Consider the following 27,925-nt stretch of genomic DNA (forward strand, 5'->3'; position numbering starts at 1 on the left):
TGTGTATGTGCGTTCATTTGCAGTACTTACAACATTCTCTCTCTCTCTCTCTCTCTCTCTCTCTCTCTCTCTCTCTCTCTCTCTCATACTTCTGGCATGCAGATCTACCGATACTGACAAATCGTCGGCTTTCAGAAGGCCACGGGCTCAAGAAGGCTGTCTGTGCATATCGATGAAGCGTTAGCCCAGAGACTAGGCTCCTACGGCTCCTTGCTGCCGGCCTCGATCGTAAGCACTCCGAAAGGTCAATTTTGAATGTGACTGCTTGTACTCATCCCTTCAGGCGGAGCTAGGTTTTGAATCGGTCCAGCCGTCCTCACTAGGATGCTCGCCAGTTGGGTACACTTTCAGTAGGCCGATTTGAAACTGGTCCCGCAATGAGTCTAACCTTCCGTTATCGTGCAGACCATATACGCAATACGCGCTCCTCTACCTACTCAAACAAGTAACGACCGCCGACCATCCGCTTCCTGGTGCGGTATCCGATGTCGGCCGGTTCGGAAGCAACGTCTACCCACTCGCAGTGCGGCGTGATATACGCGGAGTACCCGACCGAGGCCTGTATCGCTCAACAGCATAAAAGACGGGCCTCTAGAGGTCTGAGGTCCCCATCACCGAGCTCACTTCATATCCACACATACCAGCGTACACTCGCACTACTATCTTTCCTCTTTGCGAACTCGTCACCTGTGCATTGAAGATGAATACCCACTTCGTTCGCACTACCGCGTCTAACCTGGCTGGTCCAGTCCGTAACACCACCACCTTCATCCCTGCGCCCTCCGAGAGGTCCACCATCAAAGCAGGGTACCCTACCCCCCGCCTCAACAAGGCGGACCTAGAGCTCGTGCTCTTCCGTGCGCAAGTTCGTGCCCACAACCGCCGAGTCCGCGAGTCGCTCGGCCACGGCGTTCCCTTCGGCGTCGCTCAGCGCATCACCCATGCTCCCGCGAACTCGTACTGTTCGTCTTCGAGTTCCAGCAGGAGCTCGACGCCGTCGACGCCCCCATCACTCTCGTACCCGTCCACGTCCTCTACTCTCGACTGTCTCTCCCCGTGCTCAGCGAGCAGTGCAAGCGGCGGTTCTCCGAGACTCGTGCCCATCCCCACCTTCGGCGAGTCTCCGTATTCGAGACCCGTCGAGTCCCCGTCCCCGAGCCTTCTCCCCATCCCCACCTTCGGCGAGTCCTCATATTCGAGACCCGACGAGGCCCCCTCCCCGAGTCTCCTCCCCATCCCCACCTTCGGCGAGTCCGCGTATTCGAGACTCCTCCCCGTCGAGTCCCCCTCCCCGAGCCTTCTCCCCATCCCTACCTTTGGCGAGTCTCCGTATACGAAGGTCCTCCCCGTCGAGTCTCCGTCACCGAGTCTCCTCCCCATCCCCACCTTCGGCTCTCCGGCCCCTATCACCACTCCTCCGCGCCCCGTCCTGTGCAGCCTCCAGTACAGCGAGTCTGCGCGCGACATGATGGGCCGCAGCCACAGCTTCGTCGCCGACGGTGACCCTCTCACGCCCGGCCATGTCTTCCCGCCCACCCTTCGCCGGACGCCTGGTGCGCCCGTGTGGGCGGACGACGCGAACAGCTACTTCCGATGTGCTTCGGCATGATGATGGATATGGACATTAACCAGGAGGAGCGTGTTGTTGTTGATTAGTTCGAGACTGCTGCTTTGTAACCCTATCATCATAGAATATATAAACCTGGCGTTCACGAAGTTATATAAGCATGCTATCGCACACGGAGACCTGTAGTTCATTACGGAGACATACATGATTCATTGCATCACGCGGGATTCGAATATCAGGACGGAAGCTCGGACCGGACAGGAAACAGTGAGCTGGCGCGGAATGAGGCCTTTATGAGGCCCTTGACTTCTACCATCATCGTTTGTCATATCCTGAGAGTTGGACGTCGCGGTGGGAGATTCGCCTCATGGTGCGGCGCAAAGTGTACACGGCTGTCGCATTACCGCCTTCTCAGGGCCGCAAGAGCGTTCGCGGCGAGTCTCTTCGATTCGAGATTCTGCAGCTTCTCGATGATTAAAACTCTTCCTCCCACGGTGCGACGTGTCAGGCATCCTCTGCTGTAGACACCCATTCTTTCAAGCGACGCCGTGCATCTTTCTCTGCCCTCCAGGTACCCTTCCCGGGAACCCCACAAACCCGACCACACTCGCGACTTTGTATCTCCGCGCTTGGCCCCCAAGCTCGCGACCGTAGATATGCAGACAGTGGTCCTCCTTGCCACTGTGGGATACCTGCTCGCTGTGTACGTCCTGAGATGGAGGCGAAGTCCGGTACGTCGTGATTATAATGGAACGTGCAATATTGCTCAAGGGACAACGCGAATAGCTCTACAGGGTACCCAGCGTTGGCGGCCCGTTCTTCCCCCTCCTATCTTACTTCGGAGGGCTACACACGCTGTTTCGAGGGAAACAGCTGATTCAGTACGGGTACAAGAAGGTGCGCCATGCTCCTTATCCGCACCCTCGGCCCCGCATCACCTCATGCATAATTGCGTCGCAGTATGGCGCTCGTCCCTTCAAGATCCCGCTGCTATCTGGATGGGTGGTCATAGTGTCGGACCCGGAGGTCATGGAAGATATCAAGACACGACCAGAGAATCAGCTATGGCTGACTCAAGCGTTGATGAACGTACGTGTCAACGCTACTCAAGTGCATTGAACATTCGACCGACGGTCTGCGCAGGCGTTCCCATCCTACCATGTAACGGGTCAAGACTTGTGGGAGGACACTTGGCTCCACGGCGTCATCCTGAAAGATCTCACGAGGAGTATCAGTTCGATGATCCCCGAACTCATGGACGAGCTCGAAGTCGTAGCCCAGGAGTTCCTTCCCTCTGATGGCGATGGTGAGACCATCGCTCATGCTCTATCGTCCAATGACACATGTCAACATAGGTTGGGTGAGCCTCAACCCTAACAAGACGTCCGAGGAGATCGTCATTCGTGCTGTCAACCGTGGGTTCGTTGGGTTTCCGACATGTAAGTGCTGCTATATCTTATGCTACTACCAGCCATTGACGCAAACCATGAACAGGTCGCAACAAGGAGTACCTCAACTCGGTCGCTCAATATACCCACGGAATCGTAACTGCCTGGGCGTCGGCCTTGATATTCCCCATACTACTGACGCTGCCGTGAGTACCTATATAGTCCGAACCATAGTCCGAACCGTAAACCAGTCCGAATACTGACTAGCCTGCCATGTCGTCAGAGTAAGCATTGGCAGGTTCTTCAACGCAGCCCCAAATGCAGAACGCAAGTGCACAGAGCTGCTCAAAGCTCTTCTCGACGAGCGTCGCGAGCTGATCCGGAAGAAGCTCGCGGGCGATGACAGTATACACGTCCCGGTATGCCCTATGCTCCCGCCGATACCAGTGAGCTTTTCCTCACACCCCGATAGACAGACATGCTCCAGTTCTGCGTCGAAGAGGGCGTCAAACGCGATTACTCGGACGAGAGGATCATGATCAGGATTATGGCAACGAACCTCGGAGCAATCCACACGACGAGCATGGTACGCCCGTCCGTCCTTTGCATGTATATCCACCCTTTGACTGATCTGTCGGACTAATGTAGGCCCTGACCAACGCCTTGTATGATCTCGCGGCGCATCCGCAGTACGCCCAGCCGCTCAGGGACGAAATCGCACCCATCGTCGCCGCTGAAGGGTGGACCAAGGCTGCACTCAGCAAGATGTGGAAGGTCGACAGCTTCCTCAAGGAGTCGCACCGGTACAACGGGATGGCAGTCAGTGCGTTACTCACCCACCCTTCGCTTCTACGTCATGTCAAAAAACTGACCGCTGGCTACAGTAACGATGCTCCGTGAGGCAATGACCGATGTCGTACTGGCCGACGGTACCATTATCCCCAAGGGCACCAAGGTCGGCGTCCCGACATACTCGATTCAGCACAACGAGGAGAAGTATCCGGACCCAGACGCGTTTGACCCCTTCCGGTTTGCGCGCATGCGCGAGAGGGGCGGGAACGATGAGACGAAGCACCAGCTGTCCACCACGTCTCTCGACTGGGTGGGCTTCGGGCACGGCAAGCAGTCATGGTAAGCCGTTGGACGCTTCTCTCCTTCGTACTGAGCTGAAGATTAGTCTTGTTGTCACTTAGCCCAGGCCGATTCTTCGCAGCGAACGAGCTGCGGGCCATCCTCGCTTATATCGTCTTGAATTACGACTTGAAGCTCGTGGGCGGAGGACCGCGCCCGAAGAACTTCTTCTTCGCGGTCAGCCTTGTTCCGCCACAGTCGGGGCGGATTCTGGTCAGGAAGCGTACGGCGATCTTCTGAGCGTGGTTCTTACTTTCGGTCTGGTGTTCATGCAGAGGTGTGTTCGTTGTGCAGTGTATAGTTACTAGATGGAGCGCAAAATGAAAACTCGAGCTCCATGCTACTGCTATCTTTTCAAAAGTCGTTTCAAGTCCGGTGCGGGAATTAGCGTGCAAGACGCGTTCATAATTCGACCTTTCACCTCCACAACCAATAATATACTACTACAAACTCGAGGAGCATTTCATACTGTAACTGAACCATCGTTCACGTTCGAGTGCACCTGCGACGTAGGTCCACTCACAGACGTGAACTTCATCGAGGGCATCGAAAGCGCGTGGCCATGCCCGAGAATCACAGGATCCTCATGAGCGGAATGAATCGCCACGTTCCCCCACTGCGTCCCGCTGCTGCACACCAAGGTGGCGAGGAGAACCCCGATGATCTCCACGTACGGGTTGACCATCACTACGTCCCCGCCACGGATGAAGTCGACGCCGGTGTACACCATGATGAGCACTGCGATGTTGAAGATGACCGGGATGATGAGGTTCGATAGCGCGATCCAGAAGAGGGCACGAAGACGCGCGGCGTACGACCCTGTTAGACCCAGGAGGTTAGTCTAGTCATGACAGAGACACGGACGGCGAGGAGACTGACATTTCTTGCCGGCGGTGGCGACGGGACCGCTCTCATAGTCTTTAGGTTTGAACACGTTCGACTGGCGAATACGGAGCAGGAAGAGCATTGAAGCTAACCTACGAAGGACGATGATTGAATCAGCTTGTTTGGAGGCGTCCACCCGAGTCGCAACTCACAAGTCGTAGAACAGCTGGAGGAACCACTCCACCCTTGAGTTTGGAAGGATCCAGGAGAGGTGCCCGATGACCTCCCAGTCGCGGGTTCTCTCGGCATCCTGGGCGAGCTTATGGAGACCGATGCCGGCGTTGATGACCCGTGCGATCAGTATAGCCCCGAGCGTGCCGTAGATGAGGATCCGGCGGATGAGTGAGAGCGCATATGGAGGATATACGGCAACGATCCTGAGTAACAGGATACACTGGACGCATATCGGAATGAGGATGTAGAAGCCGATTATCGCATTGAGGTACTGAGTAGGGACAGCTCGCCCGGACGCGTTGACAGCCTGTTCAAACAAAACATGAATTTGATGTCACAGGAAGGCTAGGGATATGACATGCGGCTCACCTGGGAGTAAATAGCAATGCTACCAAATGCGAGGCCGAGTATGATCGAGACAACGTTGAGGATGAATATTGGCTTCCTTCGAAGCTCGGGAGTGGAGAACAGGAACAGCCCGATGCCTATAGGGACGAGGAGCACGGGGAATACGGTATCGATTATAAGCAAGTTGACATTTGCCGTAAGTAGTGCTTGGAATTCGGGGGGGATGGGGGGAAGAGAGGCCCCTGATAGTCCTGGGTTTGCGCTGGAAGACATGATGTCGTATGGCGGGGTATGACAATGAACTCAAGGAAATACGAGGAGTGATTTATAGGTCTTGCACGGGCCTACCCTCCCCCGTCTAAAGCTGCCTTCACGTCCGATTCATGGCAGTGTACTCACCGTCATTCTGTGAAACGTTCTCACTGGCTGGAAGAAGCCAACCTGTGGGACCAAAGATAGAGTTTTTGATTGCGAACATCGTTGGCGGCCTTGAGGAACTGCGCTTCCCACCGGAGGTCCTGAGTATACAGTTGAGTAGACAATCTAAATTCTACTCACTGGGCATCTGTCCGGAAGAAATCTTTCAGACCATCGGGAGTGATGAATAGGACCATTGCACTGCCCGCCAAGCGGTTAGACGAAATGCTGGTCTGGGCTTGAGTACAGCTAGTGGGGATGACATCTGAGCGTAGCGACGGTCCATGAGTCGCATTGAGGCGTACAATAGAACATCGGAGAGTGAAGGATCAGGTAACAAGATCATGACTACATTCGTTCTCCGAAGGTTCGGGGCTCAAATCTCTCGAACCAAGAACCATCCCCCGACTCGAACGTGTGACGAAAGGTGTGTTCGGAACGATGATATTCAGCTACTCTTGGTTGAGCCGTTCAAACTCCTCTATCCTCAAGATAGCTCTCTCTTCGGTAGCTAACATGAGTATACCCGAGCTGCTCCCGGGCCAGGTCACACGCCATCTCATGCCGATGGCCCTCTGTCCAACTGAGCGAACAGGAGCCCGTTGCCTCCAATAGTTATCTCACATTCAACTTAACTCTCCAAGAACATGTTCTGCAAAGGTGGCTGATTGGTGATTGATCAAACTCACCGCAGTGTCCTCGATGGTCAGAGAAAGGTAGTCCTGTGTGCCGAAGGACTCTGGTATCCGTAGATTTTGATGAAGCCGCCGACATTCGCATCACTGCTCGCAACATGCCGTCCTCTCGACTGTTGGACATTGAACATTGACAGCGGCGTCAGTCTATGGGCGCGTCCCCTGGAGAAGGACGCCCTCGTGGGTAGAGACCTATGTCGCAGCCATCTGCTTCGTAACTTCCATCTGTCAAGATGTCTGACAGTTGACTTCATCGTTCGCCGCAGGGTCTCACCATCTGGGCGTCCCGGCGGTAGCTTTCGAAGTTCTCTTGAGCTTGTTGCACTGCTTTGAGGAAAGCACAGCTGAAATCCTCTTAGAGCTCCTTAATGCCGTTCCAGAACTTCTCGAACTTCGTTCCTAGCCACCATGGCAGTGCGATACAAGAACTCGAGCCCGCACTCCGAATACCACCGCAACTTTATCGGTGAAAACATACATCACGATGGTCAAGAATCATGCTGAGACCAATGACGTACTCAAAGTCCTCGCGATGCTGTAGATGAAGTGGCAGGGAAGGAGCTCCGCTCGAAGTACTTACGTTCTCCCGTAGCGCAGTTGGTGATCGAGCCGTCAGAGTTCCGCGGGTTCTATCGAGCTCAGGGACCGGAGTGTGCTCGAATATAGTACAGGCGGCTGAATACAAGATGTGAGAAGGATGGCATGTCCCCTTTACACGCACAAATGTCCAGCTGGAGCCTCTCCGGAGACACCTTAGGGATACAATTGAGAGGTTTGGCGCATGGATCCTTCGGAGGGCTATGCAAACACTGCATAGAGCTTCGTCAAGTGCGCCCAGAGATGGGTTCGAACACATCTCACCTGGCGATCCCCACCAAGCCCCGATCGGTCCATGGGCCATGGTCGTCAATTGAGCAGTGCGAGTCAAAGCGTTGAAACGATCTCACTACGCTTACAGAAAAGTGGAGGCCCCCCTGGCCCCTTCGCGCTGCAGCTCGTCGGACAGCGCGTCCTCGACCGAGCCGATGGCTGCTCGGAGCTCGTCATCATCGACAACGCGTGTGGCACGGGCATCGTCACGTACCACATCTACGAGACGTCTCCCATCGCGAAGGCAAAGCGGCTTTGCCTTCGCAGCGGAAGACATGTACGTCGTGTGCGGAGACTTGTCGCCGTGCATGGTGAAGAGGGAGCAAGCTTGCGCATCTACATGGCAGCACGGGCACGAGCACAGAGGTCGTCGACGCATGGGTAGTTCCTTACTTTGCCAGGACGGAACGAGGGAGAGGAGTCAACGACCTGAATAGAGGATGGACTTACCATCGAATGACTTCGCGGACGTCCTCTTAACTGACCTCGCCGACTCGCGCATTTTTCTTGCGGAGTCCTTCCGCGACCGCCATCTGCCGTCCGAGATCATCGCGCTCACGATCTTCGAGCGCAGTACCCGATTGCCACCGAGGCGATTCAGCGCATCGGCGCGTGCTGAAGTTGTAAATGCGTGTGGCGGACTCGCTCGATGCCAACTGAACTGACCCGGTGTTCCTTGCGGAGGAGATTCATGAAGGGATCGAATACCCAGGTGTATTTGAAGATCCACGGCGAGTTGACGGTGCTTTTCCGCACCCGGACTGAATAGAGTATCACTGTCATGGTGGTAGGAGAGAAGTTGGAATTTGTAGCCGGACTAGTGCGAAAGACTGACAGCTACTAGTCACATTAGAAAGTTGATTATTAAGTCGGACAAATGCCTTGCTAGCGCCTCATAATGTCGTAAGTAGATGTTGTCGTGCGCAACGACACTTCAAAAAATTTGTTCCTATCGACCACCATCTCCTGAGCCTCTTCGCGACCTGCTATCTCTCTCAGTACGCCTCATCGCGTCGTTCTCGTATGTTCAGTTGTCCACCTGAAGGCTCTTCTCAGGAGTCAGCACGATCTCCTACGCCCGCCACCCTCCCTACACCGTTATCGCTCGCGCAACGAACGAAGGCCCAAGGTGCTCCGCGGTGGATGACTTCTGTTATTGGCCTCGACGGAGACAGCGGCGGCTGTGCCTCTGGTACTCAAGCTCGACATATTGGCGGCTTTGTTGGAGGGGGACTGACGTGTCTGCGTTACACGTCTTTTTCCCCCGTGTTCTCTTCGTGAGTAGCTCTTTAGTCCCTGGTGAGTTGCGGCTCTTCTCTCCGGATCTGCAATGTTCGAAAGTTTCGTGGCGGTTCGTGCGTGGACGCATGTTCCCTCAATATTGCTCAACGTGTCTTGGAATGCGACGTGACATGTTGTCAAAATGGCTTCGTCGACAACATCACGGTGCTGACGAGGGTTCTATGTGCTGCGCGCTGACAACTCTGGACATTGTTGCTTGAAAGGTCTCAGTAACAGCTTCCATCGCGCATCATCTATCCCTCTACCATGGTCGCACAAACAACGATCACCCACCCCCTGGCCATCGAGGAGGGTACTTTCGCATTGTTGGTGACACTCCCTTGGGTGGCGAGGGCTTCAACAACCATCTCATCACGCACAAGCTCACCCAGCGCAAGCAAGGTAGGCTCTTAAGCGTTCTTGCGAACTCGTCACTGACATCATCGTTATCCAGACCTCTCTATCAGCCCTCATGCTCTTCGTGATCTATCGACTACGTACGGCCTGGCGCGTGTGCCAAGCGTAACCTCTCGTCGGCCGCTTGAGATCGACACGCTCTTTGGGGGACCTCGATATCTATATCTCCGTTGCCGAGCTCGCTTTGAGGAGCCCTGCCAGGACAACTAGCGAGTCGCTAGCATCTTCTCTTCCCGTCGATCTTCGCCATAACGCCGAGAAAGCTGGTCGACCGCAAGCTTGCGTCGTTGGACGTCGTTGCGCGTTTCGCCGCCTTTGTCTTCCATAGCAACCTCGAGCCCGTTGAGAAGGGCCCCCGCGACTCCAGAATCGACAAGGTATCATTCTCGTCCGATGGCTCCACCTATAGCTCCCGTATCGTCAAGCTCGTATCCGACTTCTTCATCGGCAAGGGGTCGATCAACCCTTACGAGGCCGCGCGCACGGTGCTGCTGTCCAGACTGTCATCCTCACTGCTGACGTCTCAGGACGGCTCATGACCTTCCCTTCTTCCTCCTTCATGTCGTTCCTCTCATCCTCGGTATCGCCACCGCTGGTGATGCCATGACGCGCTCATCAAGCCGCACGCCGATCTGATGAAGGACAAGGTCTTCTCGACCTGCTGCGGCAACCAGCCACGTTGTGCTTATCCAGGTCTACGAGGGTGAGCGTGGTACGCCGCGTCCCTTAGCCAGCACTACGGTCTACCAGGACCCTAGGTGCGGGTTTGCGTATGCACGCTACATCGGTAGAGGCGTTCGTACGCATTGGCATCCAACACAGGTCCAGCTTTGTTCGACATCTCAGGAACCACGTCTGTGCTACCGTACCTTCGAGAACTTCAACCACGAACGCCGCAGCAAACTATATAATCATGACAAATCTCTTGCACTCTAAGTCCTGTCCTCCGCCTCTTTCCACTCGCCCCTACCTTGATCTACGCTCACGAACATCCTACACACTAAGTCGCTTCAGGAGGAGCCTTCGCATCCTCGCATCCGGAGGCTTCCATCACCGTCCTCCCCGTGCACCCCGCCTGGATCAATATCGAGGGGTAACACGACGATCCCACAAAAGCATCCCGATCCTCCGCTCCTTCATCCGCTTCTTCCTCGCGCTGTACTTCCTGAACCCATGGGAGAGCGCGTACTCCTCTATCTTCGCCGCTGCGGCGCCGGACGTGAAGGCGAACAAGGGAGTCGCGTACTTGTGTGCTCCCGGGCTCGAAGATCACTACTCTTCCGGAACGGAGTGCTGAGAGTGTGGAACCGGTAGAGGAGATGTGAGATACGACAGAGGTGTTTCTGAAGGACTCGAGCGTCTCGTCTTGGAGCCGTGTACGTATGGACTGTGCTGCGTCGTTACGGCGAGCGTTCAATACGAGCAGGGTCGCTCCTGGCCCATCTCTCCGACCTGCATGGTTGTGTTACGAAGCGACCCATGTTGTATGCCGGTATGTGTAGGTGACATGTTATTTGTTAATATGGGCGAGGCGTTGGCCAACGATGGAAGAGCGTGGAGAGGTGTCGGGACGACGCCAGCGGCAACAGCACCCACGTAATGCGCGTAGTGATAAGATCGAAGTTCGTGATTGTGCTGCGGTAAGTGAAGACGCCCGGCGTTGACCTTGAGCTCTTCCACCAGACCTCTTCGGCAATTTGCCAAGCATCTTGCATCTTGCGCACTGTGCTGACAGGAATTTCTTGTCAACGTCAACGTCTGAGCACCAGTGAGTTGTATTCCACCGACAATTGGCTACTTGTAGCTGGAGCTCATGCGCCGTTCAGTCCCCCCAGCCTTCATTCTTCAATACTCCCTTCATCACCGCACTTACCTCGCGCGCAGTTCTCGAATCGAACGATAGAACATGGGAACCGGTACCAGGGCCAAGCGCGTTCGCTTCTACGAGTCTGACGAGGACATAAAACCGGAGCTGCCATCTCAGTCGCGCGACCACTCAGATCATTCAGGGCCTGAGGCATACGAAAGAGATGAAGAGTTCTGGTTCGCGGATGGAAACTTTATTCTTGTCGTTCGCACTACCGGCTTTCGACTATACATGGGTCTTCTCTCAGCACAGTCATCTATTCTTCGCCACCTTCTCTCACACGTCGCCCCGGACGGAGGTTCCGAAGGCACCCAGGTCGTCCACATAGCCACTGATTCACCGCGAGATTGGCGATACCTCCTGCGTAGGTTGTTTCCGAAGGGAAATGGGTGAGTCCACACCGCGCGAATTCTCCAATAGTTCCAGTGCCCACATATATCATGCTCGTCCACGCAGTACCTCCCGTTCATCCAACGACTTCCCCATGATCTGTGCTTTGTTTCGGCTCTCTCACAAGTACCAGCTCACCGACGTCATGGAGTACGCAAAATCCGCGCTCAAGGATACGTATTCCAACGACTACGATACTTGGCGGATCCACGATAGCCACGTTCACAGGATGGATTCCCATTCTGCGCAACGTACAGCCGTCCTGTCGCAAGCCATAGTTGCAATAAGGTTCGCACGACTTTTCAACATCCCCTCCGTCCTACCGGCCGCATTCTACCACTGCGCATGTCTCGGGGGTGCCATCGCCCGGGGATACACCCACGAGGACGGAGCGACCGAGTACCTCCCCCCTGATGACCTCGAGCGGTGCATCAACGGGATGCAAACTCTCGTCGCTGCAACAGCTGACTACGTCCCTCGCCTTCTGAAGTACATGCCTGCGCACAAGACGTGTAAGAAGGGCGGGGCTTGCAGACGTCTTTGGAAGCTGGAGGTGACTGAGAAGTTGACGAAGGCGGGGCGACAGGGGAGCACTAGTAGTTGCGATTTATTCGAGAGATTTCCCGCTCTCAATGGCCTCTGCAGTAACTGCAAGAAGAAGGCTGAAGACTGGGAGGCGTCTTCGTTCGAAGGAAAGCAGAAGAAGTTATGGAAGGACCTCCCTGTCACGTTCGGTGTCGCGCATCTGGTTAAGCGTCGGCGGGTTGAGGGGAACTGAAGGGACAAGGTACGTTTTCATGGCCTCGACTGCATGCCATGGAGCGAACTGACGAACCGTATCGGGCGGACAACAGATGATGCTGTCGTCTCCACTATGCAGTATGTAACCTCGTGGACACTTGAAGTGACCCATCGTCGATCGTCGACAGAGATGTCCACAGCGAGTCTGTATCACCGGTGGCTTGAGGGTGGTGCTCTGTTGATTGCTGCGGCAACGTCAGAATCGCCGGGTATATTTATTTGCGATATTACACTTGTACCATCCAGGACGATACGCTAGAATAGGCGAACAAGAACCCGTCCAACCGCACGAGGTGCTCCGTCACTGTTACTCTACAAGGTTGATAGCGATAGACCTCATGAAGCATCCCTGGTAACTATTGTTCGCAGCAGATCAATGGACCGCCAGTGTCGGAATCGTGGCGTTTGGCGAAAAGCTCGAACTGAAGGAGCACCCGTGGTTCGGAATGGCGGAATGGTACTGAGGTTCAGTTGCTAGGAGGGGGTAATGCAGCAACCGCCAGTCATAATGAGCCAAACTTGAAGAGTGCGTACTGTTGAAGCCCTTACCGTCATTCGGGGCAAGGCTAGCTGCGAACGAGATCTGGCCGTAGTCGACCATCGCCGTGCTGAGCAATCGCAGGGCCGGGTTCGGACTCGTCTGCGCTGTCTGGCCGTAGACACTACGGGATCTGGAGCACGTGGGTGACTCTGTCAACAAAGCGCAGAATAGATCAGCGACTCCCGGGTATGCAATAGATCACAGCAAACGTGCGTACCTCCTTTGCTCGTCGGAGTAGTGACTGCCTTCTTGTCAGCGAAGCACTACATTCGAACGTCCTCGCGCTCGCAATGCCCGCAGCCTGAATCCATTCCCGCCGCAGGCCCTAGAATGACGCGTCTCCGAGGAGGGCAGACGCACGCCTGTACTGGCCGGTGAAGCCCAATATCTCGCTGCCAGTACCGTACGGAGACCCGAGCGCAGCGTTGTCGGGATAGAACTACAAGAGAGTGGCGACGTCCTGCTGGCGGTTGGCTGGGGGATTGATAGTGAAGGTCGGCCATCGGCTGTGGTGAATCCGATGAGCTGCTCGTCCGGCGAGATCGCGGTGGGGACAAAGTCGGTGCCTGAGCTCAAAGTTAGTTCATGAACGCTTGATCATGGTTCGACGTGAGGTACATGCACCTTCGTCAAAGTTTCTTCTAGCAATGGAGGTGCGTCCGGCGCTTCCAAGTCCTCGCACGGCGGCACGGGTCACCTGATAGCGTCTATGAAGTTGCGTAGCCGTAGCCACAAAGTTACCATTTTCGTCCGAGCCATATCGTCCCTCCTCGGATTTCGGTCTCATGTCGACCCTCGACGCTCAAAATAAGGTCGTTGAGTCTGCGTTATATGCTGAAATGACTCGCGACGCTCATTCAATGATACATGACTAGCAGGATATACCACAAATAGCGCCTAGACGCGCCAGCTCATCGAGCGTTTGGCTCCGCAGGTCAGTATGCTAGTTCGTGTATGCCGTACGACCATTCTTTTTGGAATTCATGTGGATGGTTGCGATATCTGCGCGTGGCTCATCGGCGTCCTGGAGTTGGCGCGAGCCGTGATGCGTTGGCCAAGCGTCGGCGCGACGAACAAGCATTTTCCTGGCAGAGTCACGGTGCCGTCTGCAGAGGCCGTCCAATATACAGGTGTAGTGGATGCTGGGACAGATTTGAGAATGGTGGAATAACATCTGGTCTTCAAACACCCATCCGGTCGACGGAGCTCCCGAGGGAGAACTCAGGTCGACCGGACGGCCTCAATACTTACAATCGTCTTTCGTCAGCTCGGAACTGTGAGCTGCCTCTGCATTGATACGAGGTTTCAAGTATATCTGACCCATTGCGCCCCTGTGTAGGACTGGAAACTTCTCATCCATCCAAGTTGGCAGGTGCGGTGTACCCCATCTAGACCTCCTTCGACAGCACAGATATGCGCATGAAGCGATTCTACCATATGGATGCTGAGGGATAGCGATATAGGATAGGGCTCTATGACTACAGGAAAGAACTACAGACAGCCCTAGTGTTCGCAATAGGCATCGCGACCTCGGGACATCAAGCACCGGTCGTCGACTTGGACATATTCTCGGAACAGGCGACGCTTTGCATATGCATGACCGAACAACAGGGGAAGAGACCCGGAGAGCGCAGGTTGTCGGACGTACCGTTGCACATTTTCCACCACCATGAAAGCGTCACTACCATCCGCGGCCACCGACTCGTGCGGGACTTGTGCAACTCGACGGCGATTCGGAAGTAGGCCCCGAGGACTGGTGGAGGTAAGCGGTCTCACCGTTGCGTTTTGAATGTCGACGCTGAACCGGATCGTTCTGCTCTTCAGCGGTCACTCGAAGGGAAGCTTGCCAGGTTGTGCAGCCATGTGTCGGGGCGAGCGTGGGTGGTGGTACAGAACTGATGTAGACGAGCCGGTGGTTGGGGTCCGTGCGCGCGTGTGCGCTATTGTCCCATGACAAAGGAAAGCAACACGTCGACGCGTCGACGCGGGCGCGTTATTTGCCCGGCTTTGGTCCCGGTGGCTGGCCCTTGGTTGATATTCGGGCTCGCCCCGGATTCCTCTCTCTCTCATCTTCCATCACCTCCAATTCCGCTTCCACTTCTCTTCCCCCTCACAATTCTCTTACCGCCGACCGAGTCTCTTCCTTGCCTCTTCTTTTTCAGTTCTTAGTCTCTCCACGATGTTCTGCATGTCCGACTTCTACTTCGTCGAGGATCCTGTCCGGGAGAGGAGCCCGGGAAGCTCCACGGAGGAGTCTGACACCGAGGGCCCCTCACAGCCCCAACCACAGGTGGATACCGGTCGCAAGCGAGCGAGGACCTCGCCGAGCTCTTCAGCTGAATCTGACGCACCGGAGAAACGCCCCCCCAAGAAACTTCCCCGTGTACGCCTCATCGTACACCCTCCCGCCCCCGCCCCCGTCCCCGTCCCCGCACTCGTCTCGGTCTCGGTCCCTGCCCCCATCCCTACCCTCCCCTCTACATCCGAAATACTAGCTCCTATGTCCACCAACGCGGTTACCTCGTCCAAAAGGCGCACTGGCCGGAAGAGAGGTCAAGCCAATGCCGCGAGCCACCGGGACGCTTCTGTCCCTGCACCACCTCAGCCCACCTCCGACTCCGAGAACGGAGGCGACTTCACACAAGATGACATGCGGGAGTTGCGGATAATCGAGCCGGGTGCGAAAGGCTCTGATGTCTGCGGAATCGATGACTGCACCGACAAGTTCCCGGTCGATGCTCGGGGGAAAGTTTTCAAGGAACACGTGCGGAAGCATTATCCTTGCAAGACCACAAAGTACAAGTGCAGACGCAAAGGCTGCAGCGAGAAAAAGCTGAAGATCCCCGAGGAACAGATCCGTCACATGGCGAGAGAGCACCTCCACTGGAACTATCAATGCCCGGATGTGAGGTGCGGGAAGGTGTACAAACGGTGGGACACCCTTGTATGCCGGCACTGGCATGTGCATGCTGGCAGGGAAGGTCACATGACGCGTGCGTGTTTGATGCTTCCCATGTTGAACAACCAGACTGACATGTTTCCTCGCAGTCGAACAAATCCGAGCGTGGATCGAACAGCGCAAGGACGCGAGGCGGCGCGCAGAGCAGCAAGCACAGGTTGCTCACGCGGCTCCCGAGGAGCCTCCCGCCTTGCCCATGGACGTGCAACGGGAGACAGTGGCGAACTCACACGAGGATGTCGAGCCCGAACACGAGCCTGGAAATTTCCCTGCTTCAGACTCCTCGGATGAGTATGATGCTGACGGGGACGACGACTGGGAGTCGGACTGATCGAGAAGCAGCACGTCGAACGGCCACATACTCAGGTACGGACGAAGAACTCATTCAACGTACTATAGTGCTGATGCTTGGGCTTTGTCAGTCTTCCTCGTTTCCTAGCAGGGGCCGGCCGAGCCAGAGAGGCCGGCACCGCGCGTCCAACCGAGCATCCGCGCGAGCGCTTCTCTCCAGCGAAGTTTTCTCTTCCTCCTCCAAGTCGCTCGCTCGGTCTCGCTCCTGCTCGTCCTAGCGCATTTGCTTCTACCCACCCGCCACACCCGACGTCCGACCTGAGCCGGACTCAAGGAGAATCGCGGAGCGAACAAGCCCACCCAGGCTCGACCTCCGCGTCCGCGCCTTTCAGGCCCTGCCCAACCTCTCTATCCTTGAGTTCGGACGGTCGACGACGGCACGAGCAGACGAGTAGGGCGACGAGGTTGGATCTCACGCACACCATACCACATGCTCGCTCCCACCACGCGTCCAGTCTGCCGCCGCGACCACTCTCCCTTACCGTGCACTACTCTCAAAGCTACTGCACCTCTCTTCATCTATCTCCTGTCCCTGCGATTCCTATCATGATCACGTCCCTTCCGTGTTGTACACTACTATCATCTCGATCTCTGTTGTCGTTCTCGCATACTCCTACTAGGCTGCTTACTCTACGCGCGGCCGTAACAGCTCACAGCTGTCCCGTTGCTCTACCAGTCTCCGTCCCAACCCTCATACCTCCGTTATCTCTCCCACATTGAACTTAAATGATACCGAGTATTTCCACACTCGCGACCACGTTACCAGTTATTGTTCTGCTTCTTCTACCCAGTCGTCGCCCATCATGATTACACCTCGCTGTCGCACTCACTCCACAGCTGAAGGCTGCTCTGCTCGTTCTTACATATGCATTCGTGTTGTACTCGTCAATCTCGCATCCCATCACGATCCCCCCTGTAGCAATAGTTCCCTCCGAGTCACGCTCTCGCACGTCTGAACAGCGAACCTGTCTGAAGGACAGTATCCCACTTCCCTACTAGTACCCTCCACATTCTACTTCTGTTCATACCCTTATACACACTGCTCGTGCTCTATCTTCACTTCGCGTCGCCCGCCGTACATCATCCAGGTCACGCGTACTGTACTCGTAATCGTCCCCGTTGATCGCCAATATATGCATGTGCCCGGCCTCGCTACTCTCATGCGAGGTCGAGATTGAGGGAAGCTTAAACTTCCTGAGGTAGTACAGGACACGAATTGAGTTACATTCTCTCTGAGCATACGCACGTAAACCAAGAAGTAGCGGACGCGCTAACCACCTCACCACCGTCCTTCCGAGCGCCGCCTGCCTAAGCGAGCACATAACCCTATCTTATAACCTCAGGCACAGCCGCTGCTGCCCGCAGCAGGCACATTTCCGAGTCGAGATGGTACGGACTAGGCAGGCCATGGAAGTGTACTCAGCAGAACACACTACTGGTAGCAAGATACATCTAAGCGATAATATACAATGAGGAAGTTAGTAATACAAGAAGGCATAAACCCTACGTATACAGCAACACAGCGACGTACGAAAGCAAGAAATACAGTAAGCAGAGTGAGAAGCGACTCTTACCATGTGCGCGTGCAGCCATGCCCAATTCGTGGCCGGGTTCGTTTTGGTTGGGGCCCCAGAGCCCATCTCCGCACGCGGCTGGTCAGAGGCCCTTGGTGACCGTCTTGCGGCCTTTCTCCGGGGGAGCGCCAGCGTCGTCCATGCTCTCGTCCTCGTCCACGTCCTCGACAGTGACGGAGGTCGCTTTTCCCTCGTTCCGGTTACTCGTGCGCGTCGGGGCGGCAGCCTTCGCGTGACCAGTGCGGCGCTTCTTGGGCTTGAACTCCTCCTGTCGGTCGAGAGCGAGTCAGAATGGGTTTGGATCGAGCATACACCGACGAGAATAGAGACTTACCGAGTAGGTCGCGAAGAACTCCGTGGGCTCCTGCCCGCGGGTGCCAAAGTAAGCCAGCATAGATGTCGTGGCGGTGTAATTCGTATTGCCCTCGCGACGCGCGTACGAGCGAGTAGTACTCGAGCAGATACTCGCGTTCAGCTGTGAAAAGGACGTCATACGGCTGTATGCGATCATAGCGGCATAGCCGAGTCACAGACCTTCTTCGACCTCTGCACCCTAGGGGGGTGAGTTGAGTATTTTCTTCGCGGTAGCTCTGGGGGAGAACATCAACCAGTGTCTCAGCAGAGTATCGAGCCAGACGTACTCATCGATGGCTTAGAACTCCATCTTAGTTCCCAGTGCTTGTGAGGCCGCCTGCGCGAGCTCGGGACCTGCGACGAGCTGTGGGCCTGACGTCCAAGTCAGTATGTGAGTCGACATCGTCATGTATGCGCATCGACGTACCCGTGACGACGAGTATCTGGCTGTGAAAGTCGTCTGCCAGTCCATGCAGGCCTTCATGTGTGCAGCTGAAACGCTTGGGCCAAGATGCAGCACATACGGGGAGTCGAAGTCGAAGACTCGAACTACACGCGGAATCGAACTCCTCCGCGCGTCTATGGAACTTCTTCACAGCCACAACAGTCACGACAGCCGCCCCTCGCTATCCGATAACGACGGCCTAGCGTAGAGACTCCAAGGGTCAGTATAACCAAGATGCGCGTCGTGGTGATTGAACATACTGTCTGATACCTCGATTATTGCAGGTACAGGCCGAACGCGCATTACCCGCTCGAAGTGCGGACACTGAGCATGGTGACTCATGCGCCGCAGCAACAAAACAGCTTGACTGGCAACCCGCGAGGTACCACACAGACCACGACTTTGCATCGGCATGGATTGATATCGTGAGAATTACTACGCGACAACGCTACAGAGAGTGCTATGCGCGCGGAGCGTTCGTCCGAGGGTCCGAATGCATGAGAGTGACGTGGCAAACGGTACGTGAATTGCATGAAACAATTTGTCATTGGAAATGTCTACGGACACTGCTGCGCAATGCGCAAGACTATAAAAATGCAGAGAGGGCGATGGGGTATGTCGAAGGTACGCTGGCTGGCATGAGATCTACGGCCTACGCACGAAGACACCAGGCATGACCCAGCAGAGAGGCGGCTCGTCGCAGACTCGGAGGCAAAATGTCCACATGATATACTAGTACGTTGCGCGTTGCTAGCCTGCACGCTCAAGCCACTGATATAGAATGAGTCAATCGCTTCTGTCAGGCGGCTGGCAGGTACTTGCGGACTCGGAGCAGAAGACATTATCCTCATGGAATGCCGACGTCCTCGCTGCGCGCGCCCTGAGGTCTAATCTTCGCGTTCTACACACGACAGGAGCAATCCTGTCAGCCGGACAACCTTCAGGCTCTAGGCGTCGTCAAGCCTTGTTCATGCGGACGACCGTCGACCCTGAGATCGTGCCCCGAAATGTAAGGAACAACGCATACCAGGGACAATCCATTCGCTTCACAGAAGTACACACGCAGTCTACACCAAGTCCGCACCTCTCACGAAGTTTCGACAGGGAAGGGCCGCTGCAGGACCTGAAATCGCACAACCAAGGGGCCGACTGCGAGCACCGTGCAGCTGAGCTTCCGGTCCACCGGATCTCATTTCGAAGCACCCGCAGTCGGCCGCCAGGGTCCTACGACGGAACACGCCCCAAAACAACGCAACCGCACTCGAAAGAAAGGAGAGGATGTGCGAAATGACGAACTGGACGTACCTTCGCGGACACGGGCCAAGCCCACTATGCATGAGTGCGCTCGCATCCTTACCCGTCGCACGGGGTATATCCTCCTCGGGTCGTGGTTGTTGTGAAAGGTGCGCGTATGCATTGTGACTGGCGGCCGTGGCGTGGACTGCTTTGCAGGTGGCCCGAGGGCAAAGCGAGTGCAATGCGCGATCATCGGCGCTCTGGGTGCCCGATTGTCGAAAGTGAGAGCTTTGCTGCCAGTCTTTTCTCAGGAAGGCGCGAGACTGAAGAGTATTGTGACAGGATTTAGAAGTGAGGAGAGTAAAGAAGAGACAACGTTGCCAAGAAACCGTCAGCGGAGGAGGAAGATCCAAGGGAGGCGGCCCGCAGACGCAGAAGAGGCTGGACCCGAAACGCGGTGCGTGATGACAATCGATCCTTTGTCTGTGTCACGTCACGGACGCGGTGTGTAGCGCGTCGCGTTTGTTTGCGCCGCTTTGCTTGGTTCGTATTCCGGACCCCATTTTAGGCCACCGCGCGCGGCTCGGACTCTCCATCCATCCCACCACCACCACCACCACCACCACCACTACCCCGCATCCCATCCCTCCCTTCTCTCCTCTCCCGCCCCCTTCCTCCTGCCTACCGTAGTTCGCGGCCCCCCTCACATACCCCCGCCTTCTTATACCCGCATCCCTACTCGCTATGGACCGTCCGCAGCGGAACCGCAAGGTTGCCCTTGCTCGGGCAGGTACGTCATTTCTCGTTTCTCTCTGACCTCGTCTGCGTCTAGCAGTCCTCTAACACCATCGGTCGTACCTCTTCAGCCCCATACAGCATCCCTCCTCGCCGTCAGTCACCCACCTCTACCGAAGAGTCGCGCTCCCCCTCGCCCCCCGCCGACACGCAAGGCTTCGCCGCCGCCGCCGCCGCCCTGCCCCCACTTCCAGCTCCTGCTGCCGCACCGAGAGCGCGCCGCCGTCGACGGTCGCCTCAAGAAATAAGCCTCTACCGGCATTCAAAGAACGTCTTAAAATCCCTGCACATGTGCACCATCCCACACCTTGTCGAGGGCGAATGGGAGATCTGCAGGAGGATTCTCTCGGCAAAGGACGTGACAGGCGCACGGGCGCATCTGAGCACGCACTGGGAGCACTACGAGGGGGCCGAGTACGTCTGCAAGGCCCGGAGTGACAAGGAGACAGGCGAAGAGTGCACGAAGACATTCAACACCTGGGCGAAACTCCTCAAACATTTCGAGACACACTTGATGTGGGAATATATATGTGTTGTGTGCGACGAGGGCCTCTCCCGGCTGGATTCCCTGAAACGACACGAGGGGACGAAGAAGCATCAGAAGAACCTCGAGGAGCTGGAGGTGCTCGATGCGAGTTCAGATTCGGAGTGAGATGGGTTGATGCGACGCGTGCGGCGTCGTGGTTTCAGGTGCGCTCCGAGTCGGCTCTGTGCTTCGTGGGTGGTGGTTGCTGACGGCGCTGACCTGTACGCACAGACTCGACACTCTCATGAACATGTCATCCCTTCCCCTTCTCATCCCGCGTCACCACCATGCTTCAACATCGGCGCTCCTCGGTGCACTCTACCCTGTCTCCCAGACGAACGCATATCCCCATCATGATCACGTCTCTTTCGCGTTGTACACTACTATCATCGCTACTGTACCAGTCTCCATCTCACCCTCATCCCTCGATTATCTCTCCCACATTGGACTTACATTATTTCGAGTCTTTTCACACTCGCGACCATGCTACCAGTTATTTTGTTCTGCTTCTTCTACCCAGTCGTCGCCCATCATGATCACACCTCGCTATCGCACTCACTCCGCAGCTGAAGGCTGCTCTGCTCGTTCTTACATACGCATTCGTGTTATACTCGTCACTCTCGCATCCCATCATCATCATCATCCCCCTGTATCAATAGTCCCCTCACGCTCTTGCATGTCTGAACGACGAACCTGTCTGAAGGACAGTATCTTATTGCCATAGTACCCTCCACATTCTACTTCTGTTCATACCCTTATACACTGCTCGTGTTTCGTCTCCACATTGCCCATCATAAGTACGTCATCCGGGTCACGCGTACTGTACTCGTACGAGTTGAGTTGTTCCGAGCTGTTGCCAATATATGTACGTGTCGGGCATCGCTACTCTCGTGTGAGGTCGAGATCACATGAAGCTTGAATTTCCTGAGCTAGTACAAGACACGAATTGTGTCGCATCCTTTCTGAGCATACGTACGGAAACCAAGAAGTAGCGGACGCGCTAACCACTTCACCACCGTCATTCGCGCCGCCTGCCTAAGCGAGCACATAACCCTACCTTATAACCTCCGGCACAGCCGCCCTGCTATCCGCAGCAAACACATTTCCGAGTTGAGGTGGTATGCGCTAGACAGGTCACGGCAGTCGAGCTGAACAGAAAACAGTGGCAGCACTAAGATACAGTTAGACGATAATATACAGCGGAGGCAGCAGTTAGTCATACAAGAAGGAACAAGTCCTAGTAATACAACAATACAGCGACGTACGAAAGTAAGATATGCAAAGAGCACAGACAACAGCGACTCTTACTCATGCGTGCGTACAGCCCCCGGCCGTACGACTGGCAAAATTCGTAGCGGTTTTCGTTTTGGTTCGGGAAGCCGAGCGCATCTCCACCCGCAGCTCGTCAAAGGTCCTTGGTGACCGTCTTGCGCAAAGCGCCAGCGTCGCCCATGCTCTCGTCCTCGTCCACGTCCTCGACAGTGACCGATGTCGCCTTTCCCTTGTTCCGGTTACTGGTGCGCGTCGGGACACTAGCCTTCGCGTGAGCAGCGGTCCGGCGCTTCTTGGGCTTGAACTCCTCCTGTTGATAGAGAGCGAGTCAAGTTTCAATTCGCATCGAGCATACACCGACGAGGTAGAGAGAGACGTACCGAGTAGGTCGCGAAGAACTCCGTGGGCTCCTGCCCTCGGGTGCCAAAGTACGCTAGCATAGATGTCGTGGCGGTGTAGTTTGTCTTGCCCTCGCGTACGAGCGAGTAGTACTCGAGCAGGTACTCGCGTTCAGCTGTGAGAAGCACATCAGATAACTGTATGCGAGCCTAGCGGGATTACCGACCTTCGTCGACCTCTGCACCCTGCGGTGAATTGAGTATCTTCTTCGCGGTAGCTCTAGGAGAGAACATCAACTAGTGTCTCAGGAGAGTATGGAGCCAAACGCACTCATCAATGGCTTCGAACTCCATCTTAGTGCCTAGTGCTTGTGAAGCAGCTTGCGCGAGCTCGGGACCTGCGACGAGTTGCGGGCCTGACTTACACGTCAGTACATGTGTTTGCATCGCCATATATACGCATGGACATACCCGTTACGACGAGTATCTGGCTGCGAACGTCGTCTGCCAGTCCGTGCGGGCCTTCGGACGTGATAACGTGTGCAGCAACCTGAGCGACGTCCCCGAGCGCAACCGGCGCGAACTTGTGGTTCTCGCCAATGGGAATCGGTAGCTTGCCCTCGCCCTGAGCCTGCTTGGTGTAGAGGAGCAGGTTCTCGGCGTAGAAGCCGGCGCGGATGATGCACGGGGAGTGACCGGTGTCGCCGGTAGAGGGATCACCCTTGGGCTGCATGGCAAGCACCTCGAGGTCGATGAACTCGCGGAGGCGGGGCTGCTTGTCGCGCTCGGCGTAGTCGGCGCCGACGCTGGAGAGGAAGACGAGATTCTGGACGGTCTTCGCCTTCTTCGCTGCGTCAATGAGTTGTCGAGTAATCTTCGCCTTGTCCTGGTGACGGCGCATATAGTCAATGTATGCGCGCATGTATGCATAAAAAAGGACGCGCCTTCCGTGCGGGAGGGATCAGTAGACACGTATCCACGAGCTCCATAGACTTGACGAGCATCTCGTCGTCTTTAGGGTCAAAGATGATGACCTTAACAGAATCGTACTCTTCGAGGACGGACTTGGCCTCTTCGGAGAAAACGAGGGCGGTGAGCTCGTCGTACTTGCTGGTGTAATCGTCGTCGGTGGCGAGGAGGTCAATGATGAGGCGGCCGGTCTGGCCTTCGCCGGCGGTGACGAGGATCCTACGCGAGGACTTCTCCGCAGCGCCCTTACCGCTAGACTTGCCGCCGCCGTTGGCCTTCTTGCCGCTGCCGTTGGCGTCGCTCGCGCTGCGCTTGGGAGGCATGATTACAACTGAGTGCTGATGTCGAGAACGGGAGATGCGAGAGTCAAAGGGAGCAACGTGGGGGAGAGACGAGGGGAGGGCGGGAGGAGGGCGGGAGCCTTTATATATGGGAGGTTATTCGGGGCGATGACGCCATGGCCGACGCTGGGTGGATGGGAGAAGTTGGCGTGGGGGGCGGGTCATCCTCGACGTCGACGTCGTCATCGCCGTCGAGAGGAGCATATCCAGCCCGGCGCTCCCATTTCCTCACACACGGTCACCTGATATTTGGTCACGCTGTGACTCAACGCGCGGGTGACTGGCCCAGACCGGGGGCTACGCGCGCTTACAACCTCTTACCGCATCCTCCTTCGACAGACCTTATACGAACTGTGACAGGCCCTCTTGCGTATATTTCTTATAAATTGAAGTAAGTTCTCTTATATGAAGCCGAAGCCATGGTGTGAGGCTGTTAGACTCGTATGTTCGACCCTATCTCCGTCGCCGTCTGCATCTTTCTGACCGAACATATTTGCACCTCTTCCCAGATATCTCTCGTTAGCATCTACACCGGTAATTATGTTGCCCGCCGTGCAATGATGGTACGTACAGGTTCGCCGCCCCACCGCTCCACTGCATCATAATTGCAAATCGGCTTTGCAGCAGTAGCGTAGGACATTACTCCAAGTCCCGAATCCCGACGGTCTCGAGCCCGTCATGGTGCGGTTCTCGCACCACTGAAACGAACGGTATGTCATTATGATTCTGTTTTATCGATAAATTGCGTAAATACTGATGAAGCCACGGATGACAGCAGATTACTACTGCGCAAGTCTTCGCCGTCCTCACGCTAAGTCGAGATGCGGTCGAGCTCGCTCTTGCTGGCAATTGGACTTGTGCAAGTAAAGCCTCGCGGGGCCCTGGCGTGTGTTATACATGACATCTGTGTCAGATACGAGTATCGTATGTGGAACAGACGCGGGCCTGGGCTCATTGACAGCGGCGGCGGTATCGGCCAACATTGAAGACGACCAGAACACATGCAGCAAGGTTCAAGTTGACATCGAGCGGCGGACACAAGCACTGTAATCGGTGATAGAGGCCTCCTGCTCCAACGGGCCTCGCTCGGCGTCTTCTCGCGTTCCACCTCTGCGTACGTATAACCTAGCCAGGGTTAGCCTCATCTAGGGCGTGATTCGCAGTTCATCACAGATATGCGTTTCATCTAGGTCGATGCTCCCATCTGCCATAAAACTCACCGCTGGTCAGACAAACCGTCGATGATCGTCACCTGAGGTCTCTCGCCCTTCGACCCCCTTCACCCAGAGGGACCAAGGAAAGTCGCTGTCAAGTTGCATGCAGGAATACCACATTTCGTATACATGAATGCTGTATAATTGGAGTCGGTTCGCGCAACTCTGATTAAATGACCCGCCCCAGCTTACGAGGGCGCTCGGACCGAGTCCATCAACCACGCGCCCACAGCTTTGACGCTACGCGATGTATGCCACGGCCGTGACCCTTCGTCCGGTGTACATATGGTCCGCATTGCGGCGCGTCCGTGGATAGAAGCACCGCATCAAGTGTGCTCGTTGGGCCCGTCTCCTCGGCGCCTTCGAGTGTGGTTTTGCATTTCGCGCCCGGTCTCCTCCGCCGCACTCGACGGACCTAGCTCGCAGTCCATGCGCGCCATGTGGATCCCTCCATGCGCTGGTACGCTTCTTTAGTCTCTGTATAGGCTTCTTGCTCCGTCTGCTCGTCTGCTGAGACGTCACATGCACACAGGATGGACCGTATAAAAGCCCACCGCGAAGACGGCTGCTGTTCTTCACTGCAGTTCGCAGGACCCACATCCGATTCGTCTTTCCTACTACTAGTCCTATCCACAAGCTCAAGAGTCAAGAGCGCTATGCGTTTCTCAGCCATACTTGCTTCGCTCGTCGCTCCCGCCGTCGTCGCTGCTGCGTCGAACTTTGCGGGCTCAAACCTCTACTATGCGGCCGGCATCAACGCCACCGCGCGCACGACGCTACTCAAGTACGTCCGATCCTCTGATATGTGCACGATTCTCCCCGCTCACATTGTCTGTTATGCAGGGGCCTTCAGAGCGCGAACATGAAGGTTCTTTGTGTTTGGATTGGCGCACAGTCTGGAAACCAGAAGGTCAGTGGAGGAATCCATGCCCGCAACTCGAAGTCGTACCGAGCTGACATCTGCGTATCAGGGAACCCAGGTCACGCCTTTCCCGGACGTCGAGCCGAGCAAGATCTGCAACGGCGATGCGTCCTGCTACGACCCGACCGTGCTGAACCTGCTCGACGACTTCATGGTCGACGCGCACAACTACGGCATCAAGGTGCGTCCGAAGGACCTTCTTCACAATACCTGACTCGACTGCTGACCACCCGTATAAAATTTATGCCTTACAGCTCCTCATCACGATGCACAGCTTCAACGCGCTCGCAGCGGGGGACGTATACGGGAAACAATACGGCACAGGCTACTTCTACGAGCAAAGCGCGCCGCAGCAGGCGTTCGACAAGCGGCTCCAGTACATCCTCAACCACGAGCACAAGACGCTCGGGAAGCCGTGGAAGCAGCTCAGCGAGTACATCTTTGGCTTCGAGGCCGAGAACGAGGCCATGATCGGCAAAGGCGAGGCGTACATCCAGGCGCACACGGCGTGGTAGGTTGCACTGAGGTCCTGTTTTCCGGGGGAAAGGTTGCTGATTATGAGGTTCGCAGGCAGTGCGACCGCGCTACTACTATCAAGAACACCCTCGGCTCCAACAGCGGCGTGAGCACCTCATAACACGACTCTTGAAAGAGACAAGCACTCACGACGCTCGCCAGATCCTCGTCCTCACCGGGGGCGAGTCCTGGGTCTCCGAGTCCGTGCAGTCCCCCTGGCTGAGCTGCGCCGCGCTCGACGTGATCTCGCTGCACGCGTACGGCGTCGGGGACTTCGCGACGGCGAACCTGCAGACGTACGTCACCGAGGCCAAGAACGCGGGCAAGAAGATGATCATGGAGGAGTGGGGCGCGTGCTACTTCTCCACGGAGAACAACAACTGCCCGCAGGGGAGCGTGCTCAGCACTAGCACGCGCAACAGTAATATCAAGACGTGGGCTGCGCAGATCAATGCTGCGGGCCTGTCGTGGCTCTATTGGCAGGTGCTGCCGAACAACGATCCCCATGTGAGTGTTACGATGGATGAGAATTGGGATGGAGCTAATTGTGGTTGATAATAGGAGGGGAGCGACTACGAGATCGGAATTGGCGACGCGTCTTGGAGCACCCTCCAGACTGCCGCCAAGGCTGCGTACTCGACCACCGGCGCGTTCGACTTCTCCGCGTACCTCTTGTAAACCGACAATGCAACTGTATCCGTCACCCAGTGAATGAGATTCGAATTGGAATGTACAAAAGAAAAGTCAGTGATGAGTGCGGGATTCGAACCGACGGAAGGTGTACAGGATGTGGTTATGACACAAGGAAGCGCACTGCATTCCGTCCTTGGTAACTTCAATCTTCAACAGTCTTCAACTCATCTTCTCCTTACTTACCAGATTTCTTGATGATCAATACCTAGAAGTCGGGAGAGACCTACCTGAGGTGAACGGGAAGGGATCAATACAATCACGTGCGAGCCACGTGGAAGTACAGCCACTGCAGGCGCCACGACCGGCAATTCTGCCCTCGCAGTGAACCACAATCATGTCCTCGCAAGGTGCGTCCCGCCATTAACTCGACTGACTCTCTGAGCTGGAAAACTCACACGGAAATTGAAATTGTGTTCGGCAGCACGAAGGCTCTCAGAAGTAAGTATCGTATCATCTCAAGATCTGATGAATGTTGCATCCCTAAACCGACGTGCTATGTATGTACAGATAACAGGCACTATACGGGGTCCACAAGCTTCAGTCCGTATCTCTGAAGCTTCCAGTCCTGGGCCCACCCGGAAGGGAGGCGACCGGAGAGACATGCAATGCCGCCCATCTCAGTTCCTCAAGGCCATATTGACAGAGCTC

At 55.8% G+C, this 27,925-nt stretch overlaps 13 protein-coding genes across 13 annotated transcripts; 10 read left to right on the top strand and 3 right to left on the bottom strand.

The window, feature by feature from the left end:
- Positions 1 to 248: 248 nt before the first annotated feature.
- L226DRAFT_146482 (uncharacterized protein) lies at positions 249 to 1,717 on the top strand. Its single transcript, XM_067672397.1, has 2 exons — positions 249 to 350; positions 406 to 1,717. The coding sequence occupies exon 2, from the start codon at positions 701 to 703 to the stop codon at positions 1,607 to 1,609; it is 909 nt and encodes a 302-aa protein (XP_067533338.1). The 5' UTR covers positions 249 to 350; positions 406 to 700; the 3' UTR covers positions 1,610 to 1,717.
- Positions 1,718 to 2,223: 506 nt separating this feature from the next.
- Positions 2,224 to 4,326, top strand: L226DRAFT_466430 (cytochrome P450; the record flags this gene model as incomplete). The annotated part of the gene is made up of 11 exons (XM_067675977.1): positions 2,224 to 2,298; positions 2,354 to 2,464; positions 2,528 to 2,656; positions 2,711 to 2,873; positions 2,923 to 3,006; positions 3,062 to 3,161; positions 3,245 to 3,374; positions 3,428 to 3,541; positions 3,604 to 3,778; positions 3,840 to 4,086; positions 4,149 to 4,326. 11 exons carry the CDS (start codon positions 2,224 to 2,226, stop codon positions 4,324 to 4,326), a joined length of 1,506 nt encoding a protein of 501 aa, XP_067533339.1.
- A 105-nt stretch (positions 4,327 to 4,431) lies between these two features.
- L226DRAFT_489859 (uncharacterized protein) lies at positions 4,432 to 6,176 on the bottom strand. The gene is made up of 6 exons (XM_067677292.1): positions 6,052 to 6,176; positions 5,893 to 5,990; positions 5,515 to 5,630; positions 5,124 to 5,452; positions 4,966 to 5,063; positions 4,432 to 4,905 (listed from the first exon to the last, which is right to left on the bottom strand). The coding sequence occupies exons 1-6, from the start codon at positions 6,105 to 6,107 to the stop codon at positions 4,550 to 4,552; spliced, it is 1,053 nt and encodes a 350-aa protein (XP_067533340.1). The 5' UTR covers positions 6,108 to 6,176; the 3' UTR covers positions 4,432 to 4,549.
- A 1,328-nt stretch (positions 6,177 to 7,504) lies between these two features.
- On the top strand, positions 7,505 to 9,712 carry L226DRAFT_614642 (uncharacterized protein; the record flags this gene model as incomplete). Its single annotated transcript, XM_067686669.1, has 5 exons — positions 7,505 to 7,510; positions 7,564 to 7,752; positions 8,981 to 9,158; positions 9,211 to 9,278; positions 9,395 to 9,712. The coding sequence occupies 5 exons, from the start codon at positions 7,505 to 7,507 to the stop codon at positions 9,710 to 9,712; spliced, it is 759 nt and encodes a 252-aa protein (XP_067533341.1).
- A 39-nt stretch (positions 9,713 to 9,751) lies between these two features.
- L226DRAFT_146509 (uncharacterized protein) lies at positions 9,752 to 10,579 on the top strand. The gene has a single exon (XM_067672398.1). It carries the CDS (start codon positions 9,946 to 9,948, stop codon positions 10,468 to 10,470), a length of 525 nt encoding a protein of 174 aa, XP_067533342.1. The 5' UTR covers positions 9,752 to 9,945; the 3' UTR covers positions 10,471 to 10,579.
- A 245-nt stretch (positions 10,580 to 10,824) lies between these two features.
- On the top strand, positions 10,825 to 12,622 carry L226DRAFT_511473 (uncharacterized protein). Its single transcript, XM_067678302.1, has 4 exons — positions 10,825 to 10,941; positions 11,000 to 11,429; positions 11,497 to 12,217; positions 12,285 to 12,622. The coding sequence occupies exons 2-3, from the start codon at positions 11,080 to 11,082 to the stop codon at positions 12,206 to 12,208; spliced, it is 1,062 nt and encodes a 353-aa protein (XP_067533343.1). The 5' UTR covers positions 10,825 to 10,941; positions 11,000 to 11,079; the 3' UTR covers positions 12,209 to 12,217; positions 12,285 to 12,622.
- A 2,329-nt stretch (positions 12,623 to 14,951) lies between these two features.
- On the top strand, positions 14,952 to 16,062 carry L226DRAFT_572881 (uncharacterized protein; the record flags this gene model as incomplete). Its single annotated transcript, XM_067684745.1, has 2 exons — positions 14,952 to 15,765; positions 15,821 to 16,062. 2 exons carry the CDS (start codon positions 14,952 to 14,954, stop codon positions 16,060 to 16,062), a joined length of 1,056 nt encoding a protein of 351 aa, XP_067533344.1.
- A 1,599-nt stretch (positions 16,063 to 17,661) lies between these two features.
- On the bottom strand, positions 17,662 to 18,482 carry L226DRAFT_614645 (uncharacterized protein; the record flags this gene model as incomplete). Its single annotated transcript, XM_067686670.1, has 5 exons — positions 17,662 to 17,924; positions 17,991 to 18,131; positions 18,191 to 18,246; positions 18,298 to 18,382; positions 18,438 to 18,482. 5 exons carry the CDS (start codon positions 18,480 to 18,482, stop codon positions 17,739 to 17,741), a joined length of 513 nt encoding a protein of 170 aa, XP_067533345.1. The 3' UTR covers positions 17,662 to 17,738.
- A 111-nt stretch (positions 18,483 to 18,593) lies between these two features.
- On the top strand, positions 18,594 to 20,094 carry L226DRAFT_146641 (uncharacterized protein). Its single transcript, XM_067672399.1, has 5 exons — positions 18,594 to 18,674; positions 18,740 to 19,079; positions 19,127 to 19,190; positions 19,242 to 19,972; positions 20,034 to 20,094. The coding sequence occupies exons 2-4, from the start codon at positions 18,953 to 18,955 to the stop codon at positions 19,744 to 19,746; spliced, it is 696 nt and encodes a 231-aa protein (XP_067533346.1). The 5' UTR covers positions 18,594 to 18,674; positions 18,740 to 18,952; the 3' UTR covers positions 19,747 to 19,972; positions 20,034 to 20,094.
- Positions 20,095 to 20,435: 341 nt separating this feature from the next.
- Positions 20,436 to 21,138, top strand: L226DRAFT_572883 (uncharacterized protein; the record flags this gene model as incomplete). Its single annotated transcript, XM_067684746.1, has 2 exons — positions 20,436 to 20,481; positions 20,558 to 21,138. The coding sequence occupies 2 exons, from the start codon at positions 20,436 to 20,438 to the stop codon at positions 21,136 to 21,138; spliced, it is 627 nt and encodes a 208-aa protein (XP_067533347.1).
- A 1,225-nt stretch (positions 21,139 to 22,363) lies between these two features.
- Positions 22,364 to 23,915, bottom strand: L226DRAFT_614647 (NAD-P-binding protein; the record flags this gene model as incomplete). Its single annotated transcript, XM_067686671.1, has 6 exons — positions 22,364 to 22,594; positions 22,665 to 22,798; positions 22,850 to 22,902; positions 22,954 to 23,038; positions 23,094 to 23,508; positions 23,567 to 23,915. Coding segments are annotated over 6 exons (1,213 nt in total), but the record flags the coding sequence as incomplete, so codon positions are not given.
- Positions 23,916 to 24,375: 460 nt separating this feature from the next.
- Positions 24,376 to 24,982, top strand: L226DRAFT_524519 (uncharacterized protein; the record flags this gene model as incomplete). The annotated part of the gene is made up of 4 exons (XM_067678895.1): positions 24,376 to 24,495; positions 24,568 to 24,642; positions 24,711 to 24,795; positions 24,846 to 24,982. The coding sequence occupies 4 exons, from the start codon at positions 24,376 to 24,378 to the stop codon at positions 24,980 to 24,982; spliced, it is 417 nt and encodes a 138-aa protein (XP_067533349.1).
- An 820-nt stretch (positions 24,983 to 25,802) lies between these two features.
- Positions 25,803 to 27,262, top strand: L226DRAFT_466524 (glycoside hydrolase; the record flags this gene model as incomplete). Its single annotated transcript, XM_067675985.1, has 7 exons — positions 25,803 to 25,930; positions 25,990 to 26,056; positions 26,118 to 26,249; positions 26,323 to 26,579; positions 26,639 to 26,690; positions 26,747 to 27,091; positions 27,146 to 27,262. 7 exons carry the CDS (start codon positions 25,803 to 25,805, stop codon positions 27,260 to 27,262), a joined length of 1,098 nt encoding a protein of 365 aa, XP_067533350.1.
- Positions 27,263 to 27,925: the final 663 nt, after the last annotated feature.

This window comes from Lentinus tigrinus (assembly GCF_003813185.1).
Source record: "Lentinus tigrinus ALCF2SS1-7 unplaced genomic scaffold L226scaffold_21, whole genome shotgun sequence".
NCBI classification, from domain to species: Eukaryota; Fungi; Basidiomycota; class Agaricomycetes; order Polyporales; family Polyporaceae; genus Lentinus; species Lentinus tigrinus.

Excerpts from the sequence above, each read along its gene's own strand:
- L226DRAFT_511473 (XM_067678302.1), top strand. The coding sequence starts at position 11,080 with ATGGGAACCGGTACCAGGGCCAAGCGCGTTCGCTTCTACGAGTCTGAC. Across the intron at positions 11,430-11,496 it reads TTGTTTCCGAAGGGAAATGG|TACCTCCCGTTCATCCAACG; the intron begins GTGAGTCCACAC and ends TCGTCCACGCAG.
- L226DRAFT_146482 (XM_067672397.1), top strand. The coding sequence starts at position 701 with ATGAATACCCACTTCGTTCGCACTACCGCGTCTAACCTGGCTGGTCCA.
- L226DRAFT_146509 (XM_067672398.1), top strand. The coding sequence starts at position 9,946 with ATGCACGCTACATCGGTAGAGGCGTTCGTACGCATTGGCATCCAACAC.
- L226DRAFT_489859 (XM_067677292.1), bottom strand. The coding sequence starts at position 6,107 with ATGGTCCTATTCATCACTCCCGATGGTCTGAAAGATTTCTTCCGGACA. Across the intron at positions 5,991-6,051 it reads TTCTTCCGGACAGATGCCCA|TTCCTCAAGGCCGCCAACGA; the intron begins GTGAGTAGAATT and ends TGGGAAGCGCAG. Across the intron at positions 5,453-5,514 it reads GCATTGCTATTTACTCCCAG|GCTGTCAACGCGTCCGGGCG; the intron begins GTGAGCCGCATG and ends TTGTTTGAACAG.
- L226DRAFT_146641 (XM_067672399.1), top strand. The coding sequence starts at position 18,953 with ATGAGAGTGACGTGGCAAACGGTACGTGAATTGCATGAAACAATTTGT. Across the intron at positions 19,080-19,126 it reads GGCGATGGGGTATGTCGAAG|GCATGACCCAGCAGAGAGGC; the intron begins GTACGCTGGCTG and ends CGAAGACACCAG. Across the intron at positions 19,191-19,241 it reads AATGTCCACATGATATACTA|TCAATCGCTTCTGTCAGGCG; the intron begins GTACGTTGCGCG and ends ATATAGAATGAG.